The sequence below is a fragment of the Oncorhynchus clarkii genome, chromosome 18, assembly GCF_045791955.1.
Source record: "Oncorhynchus clarkii lewisi isolate Uvic-CL-2024 chromosome 18, UVic_Ocla_1.0, whole genome shotgun sequence".
NCBI lineage: Eukaryota > Metazoa > Chordata > Actinopteri > Salmoniformes > Salmonidae > Oncorhynchus > Oncorhynchus clarkii.
The window spans coordinates 15,557,143-15,579,152 of NC_092164.1; the positions used below are offsets into that span (position 1 = coordinate 15,557,143).

A 22,010-nucleotide genomic window follows, 5' to 3' on the forward strand; every position below is an offset into this window, starting at 1 on the left:
CTAGTCATTGAACAGAGCCAGTGTAAAGAAGCCAGGAACAAGTCGAGGAGTGTGTGTGTGTGTGTGTGTATATATATGCACATGGAGGGTGTACCCAGCTGATTGATTCAGGCCTCTAAAAATAAAGACACCTTGATGGTTTCAGAGCTGCCCAATTGGCTGAGGCCCATTGTAAGATGGCTACAGTGACTTGCTGTCACTTTCATTCTGTACAGAACTATTGATGGCAGACAATCTGCTGCTCTCAACCTAGACAATACCCCCTATTGCCTTAGGACTATAGGGCTGTGTAGGTGGATGGAGGGAGCTGGCAAGACTACCATTACACTATGGGCATACTGTAAGACTTGAACACTTGACTTGACCCAAAGGCCTAAGCTTTCATGAGGATGATATAACAGATGTGTAGAACATACCTCACCTAGCAGTTTCCATAATGCCTGTATAATAAAAGTTAATTGACTATCTTCATTTTTCACACGTGTTGGACGTTACATCAGCTCTGTGGTGGGCAGAACTCAGACAGGGCAGAAAGGGACAGATCGCAGCAGGAACAATTACTGATCTTTGCCATATGAGTGTTGAATGCATGTGAGAGATACACTTTCCATTTTTTGCCAGCTACCTCACCTGCTTCACCCCCTGCCGTTCAGTCGAGTGTAGGAGTGTGTCCCAAATCCAATAGTCTATAAAAGCTCCCTAATGCCTCATCCTCTCCATCTGCACTGAAACAAACTGGATGACAGGTGAAAGCTACTTCCTGGTAATCTTCCAGGATAGTGCTTTCAGCTATTCTTTGTTTTCACATAAAATATGAAAGGAGACCAGGAGAGGCAGCCACTTTAGACTATTGGACACCTTAGGTCAGAGATCTTGGCTCTCTGTGATCTTTGTCATAATCTTCGCCCAAGGCTTAAACAAAAACAGGCTTCAGCCTACTTAAGATCATCCAGTTGTTTCCTAACTCTAAAGGTACCAGGTACAGTAGGCTGGTCCACACTCAAACCCCTTGTTCCCATACTCATTATGAACCCCTCCTGGCACATCCAAGCGATCACCGCGTTTGATCTGCACTCTAAAAAGATACATTAGATGCTCTTTTCCATTTTTCTGCAGCGCTTTTGTGTTTGTGTAAGAATATTTAACGGTAGACAAAAGGTGACTTATCAATTATTCATTCACCATCAAGGCCCAGGCTGGCATTCTGAAAGGAGCTGACATTTCAGACTTTCCACCAACATCTGCAAAATTATATCCTTTCCATTGTAAGTCAATGAAGTAGAGTCATCGCCCCCATAAAAGGCAGTAAATTGCCTTGTCACTTTAATAAGGCCATCTTTATACAACCTTCACTCTCTCCACTGCCTGCTGCTATGAAGGGACTGAATATGCATGTCTTTTAGAATGATAGAAATAAGGACTAGACAGAGGAACCAGGAAGTAGTCTAGATATGGAAGCCAACATTGGGAGTTTCATTCGGCTACTTCCTGAAGAACTGAAACTTAGTCTAATTCCCAGACAACTCTGCTATCACTTCTTGCGGAGGTGAAAACATGTCTGGAAATCAGCATAATCTGTCAGTTCAAGACGTGGGGTATTATTCACCTCCCATACATTGAAAACAGAGCCTGTCTGGATTGAGCACCAGCCAGGAGAACAGCACTGTGAGAAACTGTCATGCAGAAACAACCACCATTGAACCCCGGCCACAGTCTCTGCTTTAGTGAAACCATAGAGACAGACTACTAGTTAAGATCCTCATCAGTTCTTTATGCAGAACAGAACAGCACCACAGACAGTCTGGAGATCCAGGGCTATTCTAATCAGGGGCAGACAGGTAACATTTAGCCTCTGCTGTCTCTGTCTAGTGGGCAGGCCACCACCACTGGCTGCTCCCGAGCTTTGTCCTCATGTAAATGTCTACGAGATGTCATTCTCTCTCCAAATGTCATCCCTCGCTTCTGCACAAACAAAAGGAAGGAAGGAGGAAGCGTTCAGCCCCATCCGTCCGACTACACATCCCCGCGCTCTGCTCCGACTGGGTGTCCGCCCGGCGATTAAATCTCCCACAATTCCGTTGTCTCTGTGGACCTGTGAGGCTTTATGATTCAGACCGCTTTGTTTGTTATAATGCTGTTTTGAGTGGAGGCTGCTGTGGTGGTGTGTTGTTGGGGAAACAGTAGAACTAGCCTCTGTGAGCTGAATAGATTCATAGTTACACCCGAGTTGTATCCGTTTTACTGTTTTCACTGCTCTTAAAATGGCATCTTCTCTTTACTCTATGATACAGAAAGATGATGGAATAGATTTCACTTCCAGGGACAGGCAACTCCAGTCTTGGATGGACGTAGTGTGTGCAGGTTTTTATTCCAGCCCAGCTCTAATGCACCTGACCAAACCTGGTCTAAACTGGCAACCATGAGGAGATGATAGATTTGAAATCAAGTGTGCCAGTCAGTGCAGGGTTGGAACAAAACTATCCCAACTGAGAATCAAACCATCAAAGGGTTAAATGACGCTCCCATTCGTCATCGACACATACTGTACTCCTCCACGATGGCTTCAATCACAGCCAAAACCTTTCTTCTCTCTTCACTCTCTCCCTTCAGCCCAAACCTGGATTACTGTGAAACAATGAGGCTGTGGGCAGGAGGACAGTCACAATGGTGGAATTAACGTGGGGGGGGACTTACCGCCGGCTTATGCCAAGACAAAAGGTGGGCACAACCGTCAAAGGTTTCCAGCCGTTTGAATACCCCCCCATCCCATCCCTCTCTCCACATAAAGGAAGCTTTGTCACATGGACCCTCCACAATAGAATGGGCTTCGCTCAGGCCAGATACGCCACATTGCCAACAGAAGTCACGCAACACTGGGACGCAACCTCACCTGATGGTACAGTGCTGAAACCTGTGGAACAACAGGGCCAGTTGTACCTACAGTTGGTAGCTGTGTTGAGAGGTGCAATGACTGAGGGGTTATACTGTAGGCAATGTTCCTTCAAAGACATTTCGGCACTAAGCAAATTTAAGGTCTGCTGAGCGCAAACTTGAACGTTGTGAAAATTCTGTGCAACTTCCGGCGCGTTTACTGTGAACACTGAAGCAATACACACTTTAAGTTACACTTTTAACAGTTGTCAAGTAGGCTACTGTGACTATTCGATCATAATGTACAATCATGACCAAAAGTTAAGAATGACAAATATTAATTTCCACAGTTTGCTGCTTCAGTGTCTTTATATATTTTTGTCAGATGTTACTATGGAATACTGAAGTATAATTACAAGTATTTCATAAGTGTCAAAGGCTTTTATTGACAATTACATGAAGTTGATGCAAAGAGTCAATATTTGCAGTGTTGACCCTTCTTTTTCAAGACATCTACAATCCGCCCTGGCATGCTGTCAATTAACTTCTGGGCCACATCCTGACTGGCAGCCCATTCTTGCATAATCAATGCTTGGAGTTTGTCAGAATTTGTGGGTTTTTGTTTGTCCACCAGCCTCTTGAGGATTGACCACAAATTCTCAATGAGATTAAGGTCTGGGGAGTTTCCTGGCCATGGACCCAAAATATCAATATTTTGTTCCGAGCCACTTAGGTTATCACTTTGCCTTATGGCAAGGTGCTCCATCATGCTGGAAAAGGCATTGTTCGTCACCAAACTGTTCCTGGATGGTTGGGAGAAGTTGCTCTCTGAGAATGTGTTGGTATCATTCTTTATTCATGGCTGTGTTCTTAGGCAATTGTGTGCGAGTCCACTCCCTTGGCTGAGAAGCAACCCCACACATGGTCTCAGGATGTGTTACTGTTGGCATGACACAGGACTGATGATAGCGCTCACCTCGTCTTCTCCAGAAAAGCTTTTTTTCGGATGCCCCAAACAATCGGAAAGGGGGTTCATCAGAGAAAATTACTTTACCCCAGTCCTCAGCAGTCCAATCCCTGTACCTTTTGCAGAATATCAGTCTGTCCCTGATGTTTTTCGTGGAGAGAAGTGGCTTCTTTGCTGCCCTTCTTGACACCAGGCCATCCTCCAAAAGTCTTCACCTCACTGTGTGTGCAGATGTACTCACACCTGCCGCCATTCCTGAGCAAGCTCTGTACTGGTGGTGCCCCGATCCCGCAGCTGAATCAACTTTAGGAGACTGTCCTGGCGCTTGCTGGACTTTCTTGGGTGCCCTGAAGCCTTCTTCACAGCAATTGAACCGCTCTCCTTGAAGTTCTTGATGATCCGATAAATGGTTGATTTAGGTGCAATCTTACTAGCAGCAATATCCTTGCCTGTGAAGCCCTTTTTGTGCAAAGCACAAAAGGAAGAACAATGATTCTAAGCACCACCCTTCTTTTGAAGCTTCCAGTCTGTTATTCGAACTCAATCAGCATGACAGAGCGATCTCCAGCCTTGTCCCCGTTAACACTCACACCTGTGTTAACGAGAGAATCACTGACATGATTTCAGCTGGTCCTTTTGTGGCAGGGCTGAAATGCAGTGGAAATGTTTTTGGGGGATTCAGTTCATTTGCATGGCAAAGAGGGATTTTGCAATTAATTGCAATTCATCTGATCACTCTTCATAACATTCTGGAGTATATACAAATTGCCATCATACAAACTGAGGCAGCAGACTTTGTGAAAATTAATATTTGTGTTATTCTCAACTTTTGGCCACAACTATAGGCCTACCAGAGTGGCCTACCATCAAAAACAAAAAGAGAAATGCATCCCATAACATTTTAACATGGAAATAGCCATTATATTATTCAACCTACAGTAAGCAGCCAATGTGTGGTGTTCAATGTAGACCTACATTCCATGAGACTTTTGAAGAAAAAAAAAAACATGCAGGGCTTGACATTGTTTATTCATTTGTCCTTCAGACAAGGTGACTGAAAATGTGTTGATGTGCACAGGTGGATACATGCAGCTCTCGCTTTGATCTAAAAATAAATAAATGCATCTACTGGTGACTGCTCATGATGTAAACACAGTCCAGTTCAAAGTGAATGGCACAGACCCAAATAATGCCAATGGTTATTTTCATATACAGTGCATTTGGATAGTACTCAGACCTCTTGACTTTTTCCACATATTACATTACAGCTTTATTCTATTTTTATATCTACACACACAATAACCTTAAATACACATTTACTTAGGTATTCAGACTCTTTTGTCAGTACTTTGTCAAAGCACCTTTGGCAGCAATTACAGCCTCGAGTCTTCTTGGGTATGACTCTACAAGCTTGGCAGCATCTTGCTGTGGGGATGTTTTTCAGCGGCAGGATCAAGGCAAAGACGAACGGAGCAAAGTACAGAGATCATTGTCAAAAACCTGCTCCAGAGCTTTCAGGACCTCAGACGGGGGCGAAGGTTCACCTTCCAGCAGGACAACGGCCCTAAGCACACAGCCAAGACAACGTAGGAGTGGCTTGGCTTGAGTGGCCCAGCCAGAGCCCGGACTTGAACCCGATCGAACATCTTTGGAGAGACGTGAAAATAGATGTGCAGCATTGCTCCCCAACCTACCTGACAGAGCTTGAGAGGATCTGCAGAGAATAATGGGAGAAACTCCCCAAATACAGGTGTGCCAGGCTTGTAGCATCATACCCAAGAAGACCTGAGGCTGTAATCACTGCCAACGGTGCTTCAACAAAGTACTGAGTAAAGGGTCTGAATACTAAATGTGATTGTTTTTTAAATTTTCAATATATTAGTAACAATAACAAAAAACTGTTTTTGGCTTGTCATTGGGGTATTGTGTGTGTAGATTGATGAGGGGAATAAAAACAATTTAATACTTTTTAAATAAGGCTATAATGTAACAAAAAGGGGTCTGAATACTTTCCAAAGGCACAGCTCCTCTTCTGTCCTAACTTGTTTCCCCAGAAGACTAAATAAAGTAGTGCTCACCAGAATAATGTCTTAGAATGAATGCATTAGTAATCTAGTTAACGTCGGTAAAGTTGTCTGATCTGTTTAGGGATCGGGAGAAAAATGCACAATAACTCCAAAATATCAGAAGTTTTGTTCCCGTACGAAATGTCCAAATGTCATCAGTGTGACCGGTTTTAAGAAAATGAAAAGCTGAGAAAACAATGAAACACGTTTCTGATAAGACTTCAGTTGATCTTGGGTGCATATTTTGTGGTTGAAATACTGTCTGCTGGCATAACAGTGTCAAAGATAACATGTTACACTCACATTCACATTTTCTCAAGAGATGCTGAAAGAAAGAAATCATATTTCTCCAATTCTGTTCCAGAGACAAAACTGTTGTATTTCACAGCAAGAAATGTATAATTCCAGAGTTATTATATTACTGTACAGGTCAGAGGGCCTACAGTCAGTGTCCAGAGTCCAGTTACTATTCCATTTTACCCATATAACTTACATTTTAACTATTCTGCTAATTCATGGGTACAGGGATACTCGTGAGCGAGATACCAAAAGGTGCATGTAAACAGCTCATCCCAAATAAGACCTTATTTGAGCTACTGTGCGCATGGAAATGTGGTCACTGTCACCATTCCTGGACTGTTTATGGTATATTTCCACCTGAATCTACCACTGACAGGTATCCAATGATAACTGTCTGATACATTTGAAGTTAAAAGTGACAGCACTTTGCAGGACAAAGGCTCCATCACATTTAGGTCATTAAAGCAGACGCTGTTATTCAGAGGCAACGTGCTTTCAACTAAGACGGGTAAAACACGTCAGTCATCGCAAGTATTCAGACACACGAGATTCAGTTTACTGGTTTAATTCAGAGACAAGTGGAGAAGAGTGAGAGACGAAGAGGTAATAAATAGAGGATATGGGAGGTTTTCACTGAACAATAGACTTGAGGAGTACATAACACATTCCTCAGTCAATTTCATTTAAATACATAAATTAGACATAATGTAGAATCTGAAATAGTTAGAATAAGTAGTTTACATTAGTGTTCATCATTGGAATCAATATTGCATTGGAATATTTGACGTATTTTAAACTGAAGAGCCTGCCAGAAATGTAAGCTAATATCATGGAATAGTTTCCCCAAGGCACATTTCATGATATTAATTTGAGACGCTACGGTTAGTTTCTGTACAAATCATAGGTGACAAAGAAGTAGAAAAGCAAAAGTAGAAATACAGTGTTTTCAGGAAAGCATTAAAATAGAAAGTCCATTATCCGGTAAAGTAACAGAAACAAACAAGAAATAGGTCGTCCAGAATACTTCAAATCATCATCATCAGAAAGCCACAAAAATCACCTGAAAACGTTCCAGTATCGGATTGCTAAGGTTTCCATGGAAACATGCAGAATGAGCTAGAGGTTATGCTGTTCTGTGTGTTGGCCATAGCTTCCTACAAGGCTCAGAGGAATGGGCAGGGAGATGCTCCAGAGTGGGGTAAGAGGGTGGGGGTGTTGAGGAGCTTGGCAGCAGGGTAATGGAGGCAGTGACAAAATCATCATCTGTCATAATTGTCTGGGTTGCATCTCAATAGTCTACCGTTGCTACCTTTCCTCGTCTTTCATCTGCATAAAACTGGACAGGTGGAAGGAAATCCCTTTGTAGGCACTAGGGATCTACTGCACATACCAGTGCAGATCAGCAAAGATGAGAAGAGCAAACCACTATTGAGATGCAGCCACTGTCTCTAGAAATGATTCCCTGAGACTATTCCTCTACATGCAGGGGATGGATCTCAATAGTCTGAACTTACTTCCTTTCCTCATCACGGATGTTAAAGTACTGTACAAGTGACAGCAAATTCCCATGTTGTTTTCACTTGCTTTCAGATCAGTGCAGAAGGGGAGAGGTAGAGAGGAATCACCCTTTGAGAAGCACCCGGAAGGAGACTTAGTCAGTGACGTCAGATGTATCTCCACTGGTGTGATTGTTCCAGCCTCTTTCCAATCCCAGATCAACACAGAGGTCGGAGGTCTATGTCGCAGCCAATAGTCTTCCAGAGTTATTCAGGGACGCTATTTGGCTGTTTTGACTTTGGACCACACCCAGTCTCTTACAACAGTGACAGATCAGTGTTCCACAGTGTTACGTCAGATGGCTTTGTGGTTAACTATTTTGGTCCAGTCACGGTGGAACCCGAACTCAACCATGTTGATGCGATGTCACCTGAGCACTCACAGGTTGGTCTCGTCCCAGGTGGGGTCGTTCATGTTCTTCAGAACTCTCCTCAGGATCTTCTCCAGCTCCTTCCTGGCTTTCTGCTCTTCATCCAGGGTTCTCCTCATCTTCTTGTTGTCCTGTTGGGGGGAGGGGACAAAGACGGCCGCTGGATCTTAGAAAAGGCTCTAAATTGCACATGCCTGGAATGAACAGAGCTCTGGTTCTGGGATGTATATGCTTAGAGTTTTGTCATAGAGAGCCTCTAATTGATTCATTATGATGCTGAACGACTGACATGCTATTTGATGTGACGGTTTGGCGAACTCTCCTGAATGCTCACCTGTTTCAGCTCCTGCACTTCATCCTTCAGCCCATACACCGTGTCTACTAGAGTCCTAAGGCAGACAGACACGTTAGATAACCAACCCAACCACAGCTCACCATTATCAATAAACCCCATTAGGGAACATATAAACTTCTGAACGTGTGAAGTGAAGTGTTCTCCCAATCTAACGCACTGGTAGTTCAGGGAGGAATGTAGTGCTTACTTCTCCTCGATGACAGTCTGTCCGTTGCTCTTGGTCTCCTCCACGATGATCTTCTCCTCCTCAGGGAAGAGCATGTGCAGACCTGACTTCTCCCTGGATCCTGAATGGTAAAACAAGACCGTCAGCAGAGCACATTGGTCGATGGACGGAATGACTCATTGACTGATTGGCTGACTGAGGGGAGGGTGACCATTCTGTAGAAGTTTGACACACTAAGGCTGTAGCTCAATAGTTCAAACTAGCCTCTTCTCCTTGTGTCCTGTCCCCCCTGATCACAGTCCTTTATAGGAGCCCTTTCATTTATCAGCGGCAATGAAGGAAAGAAGACAAGGGGGCCATTTTAGAGTATTAGGATACAGCCCAAACCAGATTCAGATAAGCGGCCTGACAAAGGGGTCCTGTGGAAGGATCAGGACAGGTGTGGGTAGAGGAGGAGAACTTGACCTGGCAAATCAAGTCTCCCTCTCATCTACCATTTATCCTTTATCCATACAGGAGATTCCATTGAGATTCAATATGTCTGTTCTCCAAGGGAGATCTAAGCTATGACAGCAGCATATTAACTCATCATTTTAATGATTGTAACATGACACCAGGTCCTTTGAAGCCGTTAATAGTTGAGAACAGAAGGGAGGCTGAGGAGCAGTTATTCCCTTTGTCCACCGAGGTCTTTTGAGGGGGAGAAGGGTGTGTGTGTGTGTGTGTGTATATGTGTGTGTATACTACTGTTCAAAAATTTGGGGTCACTTAGAAATGTCCTTGTTTTTGAAAGAAAAGCAACTTTTTGCCAATTAAAATAACATCAAATTGATCAGAAATACAGTGTAGACATTGTTAATGTTGTAAATGACTACTGTAGCAGGAATATCAGGAATATCTACAGAGGCCCATTATCAGCAATCACTCCTGTGTTCCAATGGCATGTTGTGTTAGCTAATCCAAGTTTATCATTTTAAAAAGGCTAACTGATCATTAGAAAACCATTTTGCAATTATGTTAGCACAGCTGAAAATAATTTAATCAGTTATTCTGATTAAAGAAGCAATAAAAACTTGTCTTCTTTAGACTAGTTGAGTATCTGGAGCATCAGCATTTGGGTTTGATTACAGGCTCAAATAGCCAGAAACAAATTACTTTCTTCGTCAGTCTATTCTTGTTCTGAGAAATGAAGGCTATTCCATATGAGAAATTGCCAAGAAACTGAAGATCTCGTACAGCGCTGTGTACTACTCCCTTCACAGAACAGTGCAAACTGGCTCTAACCAGTAGTGCATGCATGAATACATAGTGGCTTGCGAAAGTATTTTGTTGCCTTACAACCTGGAATTAAACTGATTTTTGTTTCCCAGTCCCTGCCGATGAAAAACATCCCCACAGCATGATGCTGCCGCCACCATGCTTCACTGTGGTGATGGTGTTCAAGGTGTTGAGAGGTGCTGGGTTTGTGCCAGACATAGCATATTCCTTGATAGCCAAAAAGCTCAATTTTAGTGTGAACTGACCAGAGTACCTTCTTCCATATGTTTGGAGAGTCTCCCACATGCCTTTTGGTGAACATATTATATTTTTCTTTAAGCAATGGCTTTTTTCTGGCCACTCTTCCGTAAAGCCCAACTCTGTGGCGTGTACGGCTTAAAGTGGTCCTATGGACAGATACTCCAATCTCCACTGTGGAGCTTTGCAGCTCCTTCAGGGTTATCTTTGGTCTCTTTGTTGCCTCTCTGATTAATGCCCTCCTTGCCTGGTCTGTGAGTTTTGGTGGGCGGCCCCCTCTTGGCAGGTTGGTTGTGGTGCCATATTCTTTCCATTTTTTAATAATGGATTTAAATGGTGCTCCGTGGGATGTTCAAAACCCATCCCTGATCTGTACTTCTCCACAACTTTGTCCCTGACCTGTTTGGAGAGCTCCTTGGTCTTCATAGTTCCACTTGTTTGGTGGTGCCCCTTGCTTAGTGGTGTTGCAGACTCTGGGACCTTTCAGAACAGGTGTATATATACGGAGATCATGTGACAGATCATGTGACCCTTAGATTGAAAGTAAATTGGTGGCACCAGATCTTATTTAGGGGCTTCATAGCAAAAAGGGGGTGTATACATATGCACACCAATTCGTTTTTTAAACAAGCTATTTTTTTTCATTTCACTTCACTAATTTTGACTATTTTGTGTATGTCCATTACACGGAATCCAAATACAAATCCATTTAAATTACAGGTTGTAATGAAACAAAATAGGACAAACGCCAAGGGGGGTGAATACTTTTGCAAGGCACTGTGCATACATACATAAGGGAGAGAGGTCATGTTAGGTTCTTCACCATCTTCAGTTTCTGGCATGACAGACATTTCACAGAAACACCAGACACAGCTACTGTAAACCACACACAACCAACCAAGACTAAGGGAGGGGAGAAACTACAAACGGTGGCTGAAGGGCCGCATTCAGCAGGACACAACGTTGGCCGACATTCAGATAGAAATGTATTATGTTAATTCCTTATTCTACATGTTTGTTTATGTCAGCTCTATTCACTGCATCTCTATCTGCAACATTTACTGAATGTGGCCTAGCCAGAAATGGGATTCCAAAACTACGATGAAAGAAAATCATATTTCTTTCAAAATAAAATAGTTTATTAAAAAAGGTGTGAGGGAGCGGGATATATGGGAGGAGCGACTGTAGCTCTTACGAGAAACGGAGGAGGTCCTGTAACTACTGGCGGTCCAAATACTGTCATAATCCGAGTCCTCTGATAGGTCAGACCAGGGCTCGGTCCCTCTGGACAGGCTGCTACGGCAACCTATAGTGTCCACACTGGACCGGTCAACTGGCTCGGCCAGCACGTGGTTATGCATCAAATCAGTACCCTGCCATGCTGGGGGAGTGGATCAAACCATACGGAACGAAGGGGAGTGGATCAAACCATAATAAAGCAGTGTGGGGGGGCAAATAATTTTTGAGGTAGGTTGTGGAGGGATCCATAATAATAGGATAAATTATATACAGGTATATTTAAAACAAGGAGGGATGGTGGGGTTATGAATGAGGACAAAAATAATATATATATTTTTTTTTAAAGGGAGAGGACACAAAATAGACAAACCAAAAGGAGGAGGAACAGAGCAGAGAATAACAGAATGCAAAGGGGATGAGTGGAGAGAAAAGAAACAGGAGAGAACATAGTTAGAGAGAGAGGAGACAAGACTGAACTATGAGTAGCAATAGACTAGACACTGACAGTTGAATCTAAACAGCTGTACTCTAAAGAGCATTTATCCAGAACCTGTGAAGTCTTAGAACTAATCTGGACACGGTTCATGTTAGTACAGAAATAAAAGACACCAAAGACTAGTTGGTATTGGTTGAAGTATTGGGTCTCTGACAGGTTGTGTGTTTGCGGCGTAGTCTTACTTGAGTTGAGTGTCTGTCGTGTTTTGGCGCTGGTGCAGTAGGCCTCGATCACTTTCAGGATCTGGGCATCCTCCTCCAGAGCTGCAGTACTCTTCCTGGTAGCAAAGTCCTCATCTGAAGCTTTCCTCTCAGGCTTACGCTTAGGCAGCAGCTTCTTCATACTCTTAGGACTTTTACTCAGATCCTAGAGAGGGAGATACAAACAGGAAGAGAGAGGCTCTCTTAGAACCCTAGAGGTGGGCTATTTTATTGATAAAGGGATCATCTCTAGAAACTGTGCTGACTATTACTGTTTGGAACCTATTCCCTCTTACACGAAAGGCCCAGGACCATACCTCTTTATAGCAGAGTGCTGCCGAGGGCTTGAGTGGGGGCGCGGGGCGGAGGCAGCTGAGGCTCCAGGGTTTGGGGGTGCTGGGGGGCTCCAGGGGACCCCACATGGGGGGGGGTTGAGGGGCCCCGTGGGAGGAGGGGTGAGGTAGGGTGTGGTAGGCAGGGCCCCCAGATACACCCCTACTCTCTGAGTGTCTGGTGGGGGTCAGGGGATGGGACGGGAGCTGGGGGAGAGAGAACAGAGGGGAGAAGTTTAAGTCTGGTCCAAAAAAGAGAGTATATCATATATACAGTAGCATCTCTTGGAATTAATGGTGCTTGCTGAGTTCATAACCAAGTGGGAAGGTGGTAATAACTACTAACTAGTGGGAAGGAGGTCAACCGGTTAAATCGTAATGGCAGATTAATTAGGGCCAATTTCAAAAATCGGTTATCGGCCTTTTTGGACGCCGTGGCAGGGTGACCACCTGTTACACAAGTGCAGCGGCAAAAGGAGCCAAGGTAAGTTGTTAGCTAGCATTAAACTTAACTCACAAAAAAACAATCTTCACATAATCACTAGTTAACTACACATGGTTGATGATATTACTAGGTTAACTAGCTTGTCCTCCGTTTCATATAATCAATGCGGTGCCTGTTAATTTATCGAATCACAGCCTACTTCAACTTCGCCAAACAGATGATTTAACAAAGCGCATTTGCGAAAAAAGCACAATCGTTGCACAAATGTACCGAACCATAAACATCAATGCCTTTCTTAAAATCAATACACAGAAGTATATATTTTTTTTTAAACCTGCATATTTAGTTAAAATAAATGCATGTTAGCAGGCAATATTAACTAGGGAAATTGTGTCACTTCATTTGCGTTCAGTGCAAGCAGAGTCAGGGTCGTAGGGAACTGTGTTTCTTCCTAACAAAGACCGTAATTAATTTGCCAGAATTTTACATAATTATAACATAACATTGAGGTTTGTGCAATGTAACAGCAATATTTAGACTTAGGGTTGCCACCCATTCGATAAAATAAGGAATGGTTCCGTATTTCACTGCAAGATTAAACATTTTGTTTTCGAAATGATAGTTTCCGGATTTGACCATTATTAATGTCTAAGGCTCGTATTTCTGTGTGTTTATTATAATTAAGTCTATGATTTCATAGAGCAGTCTGACTGAGTGGTGGTAGGCAGCAGCAGGCTCGTAAGCATTCATTCAAACAGCACTTTTGTGTTTTGCCAGCAGCTCTTCACAATGTTTGAAGCACAGCCCTGTTCATGACTTCAAGCCTATCAACTCCCAAGATTAAGCTGGCAATACTAAAATACCTATTAGAACATCCAATAGTCAGAGGTATATGAAATACAAATGATAGAGAGAAATAGTCGACGCGCCATAATTACTATAACTACAACCTAAAACTTCTTAACTGGGAATATTGAAGAACTGGGAATATTAAAGAACTGGGAATATTAAACCACCAGCTTTCATATGTTCTCATGTTCTGAGCAAGGAACTTTAAAAAAAAAAAAGTTAGCTTTTTTACATGGCACATATTGCACTTTTACTTTCTATTCCAACACAGTTTTTGCATTATTTAAACCAAATTGAACATGTTTCATTATTTATTTTGAGACTAAATAGATGTTGTATTATATTAAGTTACAATAAGTGTTCAGTATTGTTGTAATTGTCATATATATATATATATATATATATATATATATATATATAAATAAAAATATATATAAAAAAAATAAAAAAATCGTTCCCTGCTTTTTTGGTCCTCCAATAAATCGGTATCAGCGTTGAAAAACCAACCTCTAGTAATAACCAGTTGTAAATACGAGTTGGATGCATTCAAGTGCTTTGAACTCGTTGAGAATCGCTGCCTGGCTAACGGGCAAACAATCTGCTTCAACCATAAATTAAAAGAACAGCTAGCTAGCTTGTTAACAGATGATAGTGTTCAAAAACTATATTAATAGATTGCTTTTTATAAATGATGTTTTATTGTTGCATTTAACTGCCGAAAATGCTGTTATAGAGGTATTTCCTCAGTATGTGACAACTAAGTTCAACATGTGGGAGAAGTCTGATGGTAGACGAGTTTCCCACTAGTAATACCAGTTGGAGGGGCATTCAAATGGATCTTTCCCAGTGGTATGGTCATATTTACGAATTTACAAGATGTTATGAACGCAGCATTAGCTTTCCCATTTATTTGGGATTTAAACCTACAAATATCCTAATCCATGTACCTGGATCTACACAAGAAAAATGTCAGACAAACGTCGATACCCTTCCCTTTAACTGACAGTCAGACTGGAGAGGTTGGGGGTGTTACCGTGTGGCAGGGGACAGACTGGGGCTTGGCGGTTGGTGTGGTCATGATCACGGAGGGGGCGTTTCTGATCTGAGTGTGTCTCGACAGATGCTCCACCCACTCCTGCAAATCCTGCTGGTTGTTACACACCACCTGCATCCGCTCACACGTACTGCCTGTAACACACACACACAAAGTCTTGTTTAACTAACCTTGTGGGGACACAATTTATTCCCATTCAAAATTGTATTTTGCCTAACACCTAACATCAACCTTAACCTCCTAGCATTTTTCCTTCGGGTCCCCACAAGTATAGCTAAACATGTCCATACACACACACACACGCACACGTAATTACCCTTATTTTGAGCTGTTTAAACTCCACTAGTAAAAAAAAAAAAAAAAAAGTTAACGTACCTGATATTTCAAAAGCGTTTTTGACCAACTCACAATCTTCTATCCTTGAGATAAGCATTCCTGTCAATGGCAGCTTACCCTTTAAAGCAAATCAACAACAGAGTTACACAAACCTTTAGTGTTTACACACTTAAGGGCACTATAAAATCCATTTGATTTTTGCCTGATTCCATTTCTTCAGTTTTTCCCACTTTATTGAAAAAAAAATCTAAGAAATGTAGATTTTTGGGTGTAATTACCCTTTAACTGCTCACTAGCCAGAGACAGTTGTTTGGTTAGGATGTTTCTGTAGCACTCATGTGATTGCAAAGTTTGCAAAACAAATGGCCAATGGATTGATGCAAATAGTCATGATATCGTTCTGCCAGTATGCTACTTTGTAGTTAAAAGGTACAATAGGCAAAAATCCCTCCACTATTTCATCTGGTTGCTAAAATTCCAATAGTTCGCTTAAATTTCAGTTTGTGTGACAAAACAAGCAATGTGTAGAGAATCATTGTACCACCTAAACCGCTGTGAAATATATTTTCTATAACCAACAATATTGTATTTTCAGCTGTTTGAAGCTGGTGGACCAAACTGAAAGTAAAAGACAAAACTAAACTTAACTGGAAGAATAGAAATAGCGCACACAGAACAGACACACCGCTTCTTAGACAACCTCAAATCAAAATCAAATTTTATTTACACATGGTTAGCAGATGTTAATGCGAGTGTAGCGAAATGCTTGTGCTTCTAGTTCCGACAATGCAGTAATAACCAACAAGTAATCTAGCTAACAATTCCAAAACTACTACCGTATACACACAAGTGTAAGGGGATAAAGAATATGTACATAAAGATATATGAATGAGTGATGGTACAGAGCGGCATAGGCAAGATACAGTAGATGGTATCGAGTACAGTATATACATATGAGATGAGTATGTAAACAAAGTGGCATAGTTAAAGTGGCTAGTGATACATGTATTACATAAAGATGCAGTAGATGATATAGAGTACAGTATATACATATGAGATGAATAATGTAGGGTATGTAAACATTATATTAGGTAGCATTGTTAAAAGTGGCTAGTGATATATTTTACATCATTTCCCATCAATTCCCATTATTAAAGTGGCTGGAGTTGAGTCAGTGTGTTGGCAGCAGCCACTCAATGTTAGTGGTGGCTGTTTAACAGTCTGATGGCCTTGAGATAGAAGCTGTTTTTCAGTCTCTCGGTCCCAGCTTTGATGCACCTGTACTGACCTCGCCTTCTGGATGATAGCGGGGTGAACAGGCAGTGGCTCGGGTGGTTGATGTCCTTGATGATCTTTATGGCCTTCCTGTGACATCAGGTGGTGTAGGTGTCCTGGAGGGCAGGTAGTTTGCCCCCGGTGATGCGTTGTGCAGACCTCACTACCCTCTGGAGAGCCTTACGGTTGAGGGCGGAGCAGTTGCCGTACCAGGCGGTGATACAGCCCGACAGGATGCTCTCGATTGTGCATCTGTAGAAGTTTGTGAGTGCTTTTGGTGACAAGCCGAATTTCTTCAGCCTCCTGAGGTTGAAGAGGCGCTGCTGCGCCTTCTTCACGATGCTGTCTGTGTGGGTGGACCAATTCAGTTTGTCTGTGATGTGTACGACGAGGAACTTAAAACTTACTACCCTCTCCACTACTGTTCCATCGATGTGGATAGGGGGGTGTTCCCTCTGCTGTTTCCTGAAGTCCACAATCATCTCCTTAGTTTTGTTGACGTTGAGTGTGAGGTTATTTTCCTGACACCACACTCCGAGGGCCCTCACCTCCTCCCTGTAGGCCGTCTCGTCGTTGTTGGTAATCAAGCCTACCACTGTTGTGTCGTCCGCAAACTTGATGATTGAGTTGGAGGCGTGCGTGGCCACGCAGTCATGGGTGAACAGGGAGTACAGGAGAGGGCTCAGAACGCACCATTGTGGGGCCCCAGTGTTGAGGATCAGCGGGGTGGAAATGTTGTTGCCTACCCTCACCACCTGGGGGCGGCCCGTCAGGAAGTCCAGTACCCAGTTGCACAGGGCGGGGTCGAGACCCAGGGTCGGGTGGGGTGGGGTGGAGGTGATATGGTCCTTGACTAGTCTCTCAAAGCACTTCATGATGACGGAAGTGAGTGCTACGGGGCGGTAGTCGTTTAGCTCAGTTACCTGAGCTTTCTTGGGAACAGGAACAATGGTGGCACTCTTGAATCATGTGGGAACAGCAGACTGGGATAAGGATTGATTGAACATGTCCGTAAACACACCAGCCAGCTGGTCTGCGCATGCTCTGAGGGCGCGGCTGGGGATGCCGTCTGGGCCTGCAGCCTTGCGAGGGTTAACACGTTTAAATGTTTTACTCACGTCGGCTGCAGTGAAGGAGAGTCCGCATGTTTTAGTTGCGGGCCGTGTCAGTGGCACTGTATTGTCCTCAAAGCGGGCAAAAAAGTTATTTAGTCTGCCTGGGAGCAAGACATCCTGGTCCGTGACGGGGCTGGTTTTCTTTTTGTAATCCGTGATTGACTGTAGACCCTGCCACATACCTCTTGTGTCTGAGCCGTTGAATTGAGATTCTACTTTGTCTCTATACTGACGCTTAGCTTGTTTGATTGAGGGAATAGTTACACTGTTTGTATTCGGTCATGTTTCCGGTCACCTTGCCCTGATTAAAAGCAGTGGTTCGGGCTTTCAGTTTCACGCGAATGCTGCCATCAATCCACGGTTTCTGGTTTGGGAATGTTTTAATCGTTGCTATGGGAACGACATCTTCAACGCACGTTCTAATGAACTCGCTCACCGAATCAGCGTATTCGCCAATGTTGTTGTCTGACGCAATACGAAACATATCCCAGTCCACGTGATGGAAGCAGTCTTGGAGTGTGGAATCAGATTGGTCGGACCAGCGTTGAACAGACCTCAGCGCGGGAGCTTCTTGTTTTAGTTTCTGTCTGTAGGCAGGGATCAATGAGATGGACAGATCTATAACTCACATTTCTATGTGAATTTGGTTGGGTCACGCAAAAAGTCACATATTGCAGCTTTAACATTTAATTGAGAAGGTTTTTGGGAAAGCTTTACCATCTATACCAGAAGACAGTTGGCAACACATTAGAATAATCGCTAACGACTACAAGAAGTGGTAGACAAACACACAGGCATTCCTGTGCCGTTGCCTAAAATATGAGTCACTGATGCATTTTATTTATGTCATGATAATTTTGGGCGAATTAATGACTTTTCTAATAAGTTCAAACCATTTAGTAAATTTCTACTAAGTTCAATACATTTTTGAATATTGTTGAATTACGTTTTAATGTCGAGATTCCAGGATTCCGTCATGTTCTCCACAAAGCGGATTCTATAGGGCCCTAAATACTAACAAAGGACAGAGCGAGAGCGAGATCCTGACCTGGTAGATGAATCCACTCATTCTGGAGCTGGCAGACAGCAGTAGGAGAACATTTGGGAACAGCAGGAGGTAGCGTTCACTCTTCTCCTAAAGAAGACAAACACACACTGTTAAGACGTTCCTGGGTGTAGATTTTAGATGTGCGTCTTACCTCTGATCCGTGTGTGTGGCAGAGTGTGTGTGACATGTACAGGACAGGGCCCAGGGTTCTGATGTCATCTCCCTCCCAGCGTCTGATCGTCTCAGTTAGAATCTGCAGCTCCAGCTCCTTACGTTTCCTCACCTCCTGACACTGAGCCTGAAGCCATGGAGACACAAACACACACAAATAGAAAAGGAAGCTGTTTTAAAGTATGGAATCCCAGTCAATGTGAGAGACAGCGAGACAGACAAATGTATGCATGTGCACACACACACACGAAAGATCCAGGCTGCATAGAAGCCCAAGTCAGGGCACCAAGCCACAGAACAGCCGAGCCAAACCGTTGAGCCCAGAGGCAGGCTAAAGCTTTTCCCCCAGCCCAGGATTAGCAACAGTAAACACAACAAGACAGAGAGTATTTAATATATGTCAATTTAACCCTGAATACTACTGGATTCCATATACACTAGTGCTCAAAAGTTTGGTGTCACTTAGAAATGTCCTTGTTTTTGAAAGAAAAGCAAAAAAAATTGTCCACGAAAAAAACAAAATTGATCATTAAGTGTAGACATTGTTAATGTTGTAAATGACTATTGTAGCTGGAAACAGCTGATTTTAAGAGTACAGAGGCCCATTATCAGCAACCATCACTCCTGTGTTCCAATGGCACGTTGTGTTAGCTAATCCAAGTTTATCATTTTAAAAAGGCTAATTGATCATTAGAAAACCCTTTTGCAATTATGATAGCACAGCTGAGAACTGTTTTGATTAAAGAAGCAATAAAACTGGCCTTCTTTAGACTAGTCGAGTATCTGAAGCATCAGCATTTGTGGGTTCGATTACAGGCTCAAAATGGCCAGAAACAAATTACTTTCTTCTGAAACTTGTCAGTCTATTCTGGCAGCTTCATTAAATACTACCCACAAAACACTAGTCTCTGCGTCAACGGTGAAGAAGCGACTCCGGGATGTTGGTCTTCTAGGCAGAGTTCCAAAGAAAAATCCATATCTCAGACTAGCTAATAAAAACAAAAGATTAAGATGGGCAAAATGTATGTATCGATACATTTTTTTTAAAAAGATTCCAGCTACAATAGTCATTTACAACATTAACAATGTCTACACTGCATTTCTGATCAATTTGATGTCATTTTAAAATGGAAAAAATAAGTGACCCCAAACTTTTGAACGGTAGTGTACATCATCAACAAGAGACATGTAAATGTAACCCTTCAACACCGCATAAGTCATTAAACCGAGACAGGGACGGTAAAGGTCCGACTTACAGAGAGGCCTTTGAAGGAGGTCAAACACTTCTGGATGTCTGGTCGATCGGCATGATGCTCCTGATGAAGAAGATGGGGATGTTTGATTCATCAGAAGATCACAGGTCTAACAGTCAATATAGTCTACACCTACACAACAAAAAACAGCCATTCACGGGCAAATTACCTTTATCTATAGTACATAGACAAAAAACACAGATCGATGGGACTAAAAACAAACAAAAAGATAACTAACGTAAAATACACTGTTCGTGAAATGTTTGTAGTATGTATAAGTTGGAAGTAGACGCCTAAGTGTTGTTGTTCATTAGTTTACTCCAATTGGGGGAGGGGTGGTAGGGTTAGTTTAAAATAATATAGGAATATGTAAAAATATATACACTGCTCAAAAAAATAAAGGAAACACTTAAACAACACAATGTAACTCCAAGTCAATCACACTTCTGTGAAATCAAACTGTCCACTTAGGAAGCAACACTGATTGACAATAAATTTCACATGCTGTTGTGGAAATGGAATAGACAACAGGTGGAAATTATAGGCAATTAGCAAGACACCCCCAATAAAGGAGTGGTTCTGCAGGTGGGGACCAGACCACTTCTCAGTTCCTATGCTTCCTGGTTGATGTTTTGGTCACTTTTGAATGCTGGCGGTGCTTTCACTCTAGTGGTAGCATGAGACGGAGTCTACAACCCACACAAGTGGCTCAGGTAGTGCAGCTCATCCAGGATGGCACATCAATGCGAGCTGTGGTAAGAAGGTTTGCTGTGTCTGTCAGCGTAGTGTCCAGAGCATGGAGGCGCTACCAGGAGACAGGCTAGTACATTAGGAGACGTGGAGGAGGCCGTAGGAGGGCAACAACCCAGCAGCAGGACCGCTACCTCCGCCTTTGTGCAAGGAGGAGCAGGAGGAGCACTGCCAGAGCCCTGTAAAATGACCTCCAGCAGGCCACAAATATGCATGCGTCTGCTCAAACGGTCAGAAATAGACTCCATGAGGGTTGTATGGGGGTTGTGCTTACAGCCCAACACCGTGCAGGACGTTTTTCCATTTGCCAGAGAAGACCAAGATTGGCAAATTCGCCACTGGCGCCCTGTGCTCTTCACAGATGAAATCAGGATCACACTGAGCACGTGACAGACGTGACAGAGTCTGGAGACGCCGTGGAGAACGTTCTGCTGCCTGCAAAATCCTCCAGCATGACCGGTTTGGCGGTGGGTCAGTCATGGTGTGGGGTGGCATTTCTTTGGGGGGCTGCACAGCCCTCCATGTGCTCGCCAGAGGTAGCCTGACTGCCATTAGGTACCGAGATGAGATCCTCAGACCCCTTGTGAGACCATATGCTGGTGCAGTTAGCCCTGGGTTCCTCCTAATGCAAGACAATGCTAGACCTTATGTGGCTGGAGTGTGTCAGCAGTTCCTGCAAGAGGAAGGCATTGATGCTATGGACTGGCCCGCCCGTTCCCCAGACCTGAATCCAATTGAGCACATCTGGGACATCATGTCTCGCTCCATCCACCAACGCCACGTTGCACCACAGACTGTCCAGGAGTCGGCGGATGCTTTAGTCCAGGTCTGGTAGGAGATCCCTCAGGAGACCATCCGCCACCTCATCAGGAGCATGCCCAGGCGTTGTAGGGAGGTCATACAGGCACGTAGAGGCCACACACACTACTGAGCCTCATTTTGACTTGTTTTAAGGACATTACATCAAAGTTGGATCAGCCTGTAGTGTGGTTTTCCACTTTAAATTTTGAGTGTGACTCCAAATCCAGACCTCCATGGGTTGATAAATTTGATTTCCATTGATAATTTGTGTGATTTTGTTGTCAGCACATTCAACTATGAAAAGAAAAAAGTATTAATAATAATATTTAATTCATTCAGATCTAGGATGTGTTATTTTAGTGTTCCCTTAATTTTTTTTGAGCAGTATATATACACAGTACCAGTCAAAAGTTTGGACACCAACTTATTCCAGGAATTCTTTATTTTGACTATTTTCGACAATGTAGAATAATAGTGAA

The 22,010-nt window shown here is 43.1% G+C and overlaps 1 protein-coding gene across 2 annotated transcripts in view; it reads right to left on the reverse strand.

Annotated features, from left to right (window-relative positions):
- Nucleotides 1-6,753: 6,753 nt before the first annotated feature.
- Nucleotides 6,754-22,010, reverse strand: part of LOC139373072 (rho guanine nucleotide exchange factor 7-like) — a 28,669-nt gene continuing 13,412 nt past the window's right edge. The window contains exons 11-21 of one of the 2 annotated variants that reach the window (XM_071113143.1): nucleotides 19,984-20,043; nucleotides 18,708-18,854; nucleotides 18,557-18,643; nucleotides 15,158-15,236; nucleotides 14,762-14,916; nucleotides 12,420-12,641; nucleotides 12,085-12,268; nucleotides 11,363-11,548; nucleotides 8,674-8,773; nucleotides 8,466-8,520; nucleotides 7,994-8,262 (exon numbers count right to left, since the gene is read on the reverse strand). In XM_071113143.1, the coding sequence (XP_070969244.1) occupies nucleotides 8,140-8,262; nucleotides 8,466-8,520; nucleotides 8,674-8,773; nucleotides 11,363-11,548; nucleotides 12,085-12,268; nucleotides 12,420-12,641; nucleotides 14,762-14,916; nucleotides 15,158-15,236; nucleotides 18,557-18,643; nucleotides 18,708-18,854; nucleotides 19,984-20,043 (1,398 nt within the window). In that variant the 3' untranslated portion in view covers nucleotides 7,994-8,139. Of the gene's footprint in view, nucleotides 8,263-8,465; nucleotides 8,521-8,673; nucleotides 8,774-11,362; nucleotides 11,549-12,084; nucleotides 12,269-12,419; nucleotides 12,642-14,761; nucleotides 14,917-15,157; nucleotides 15,237-18,556; nucleotides 18,644-18,707; nucleotides 18,855-19,983; nucleotides 20,044-22,010 lie in introns of both variants that reach the window. The other variant, XM_071113144.1, reaches the window with a different exon arrangement.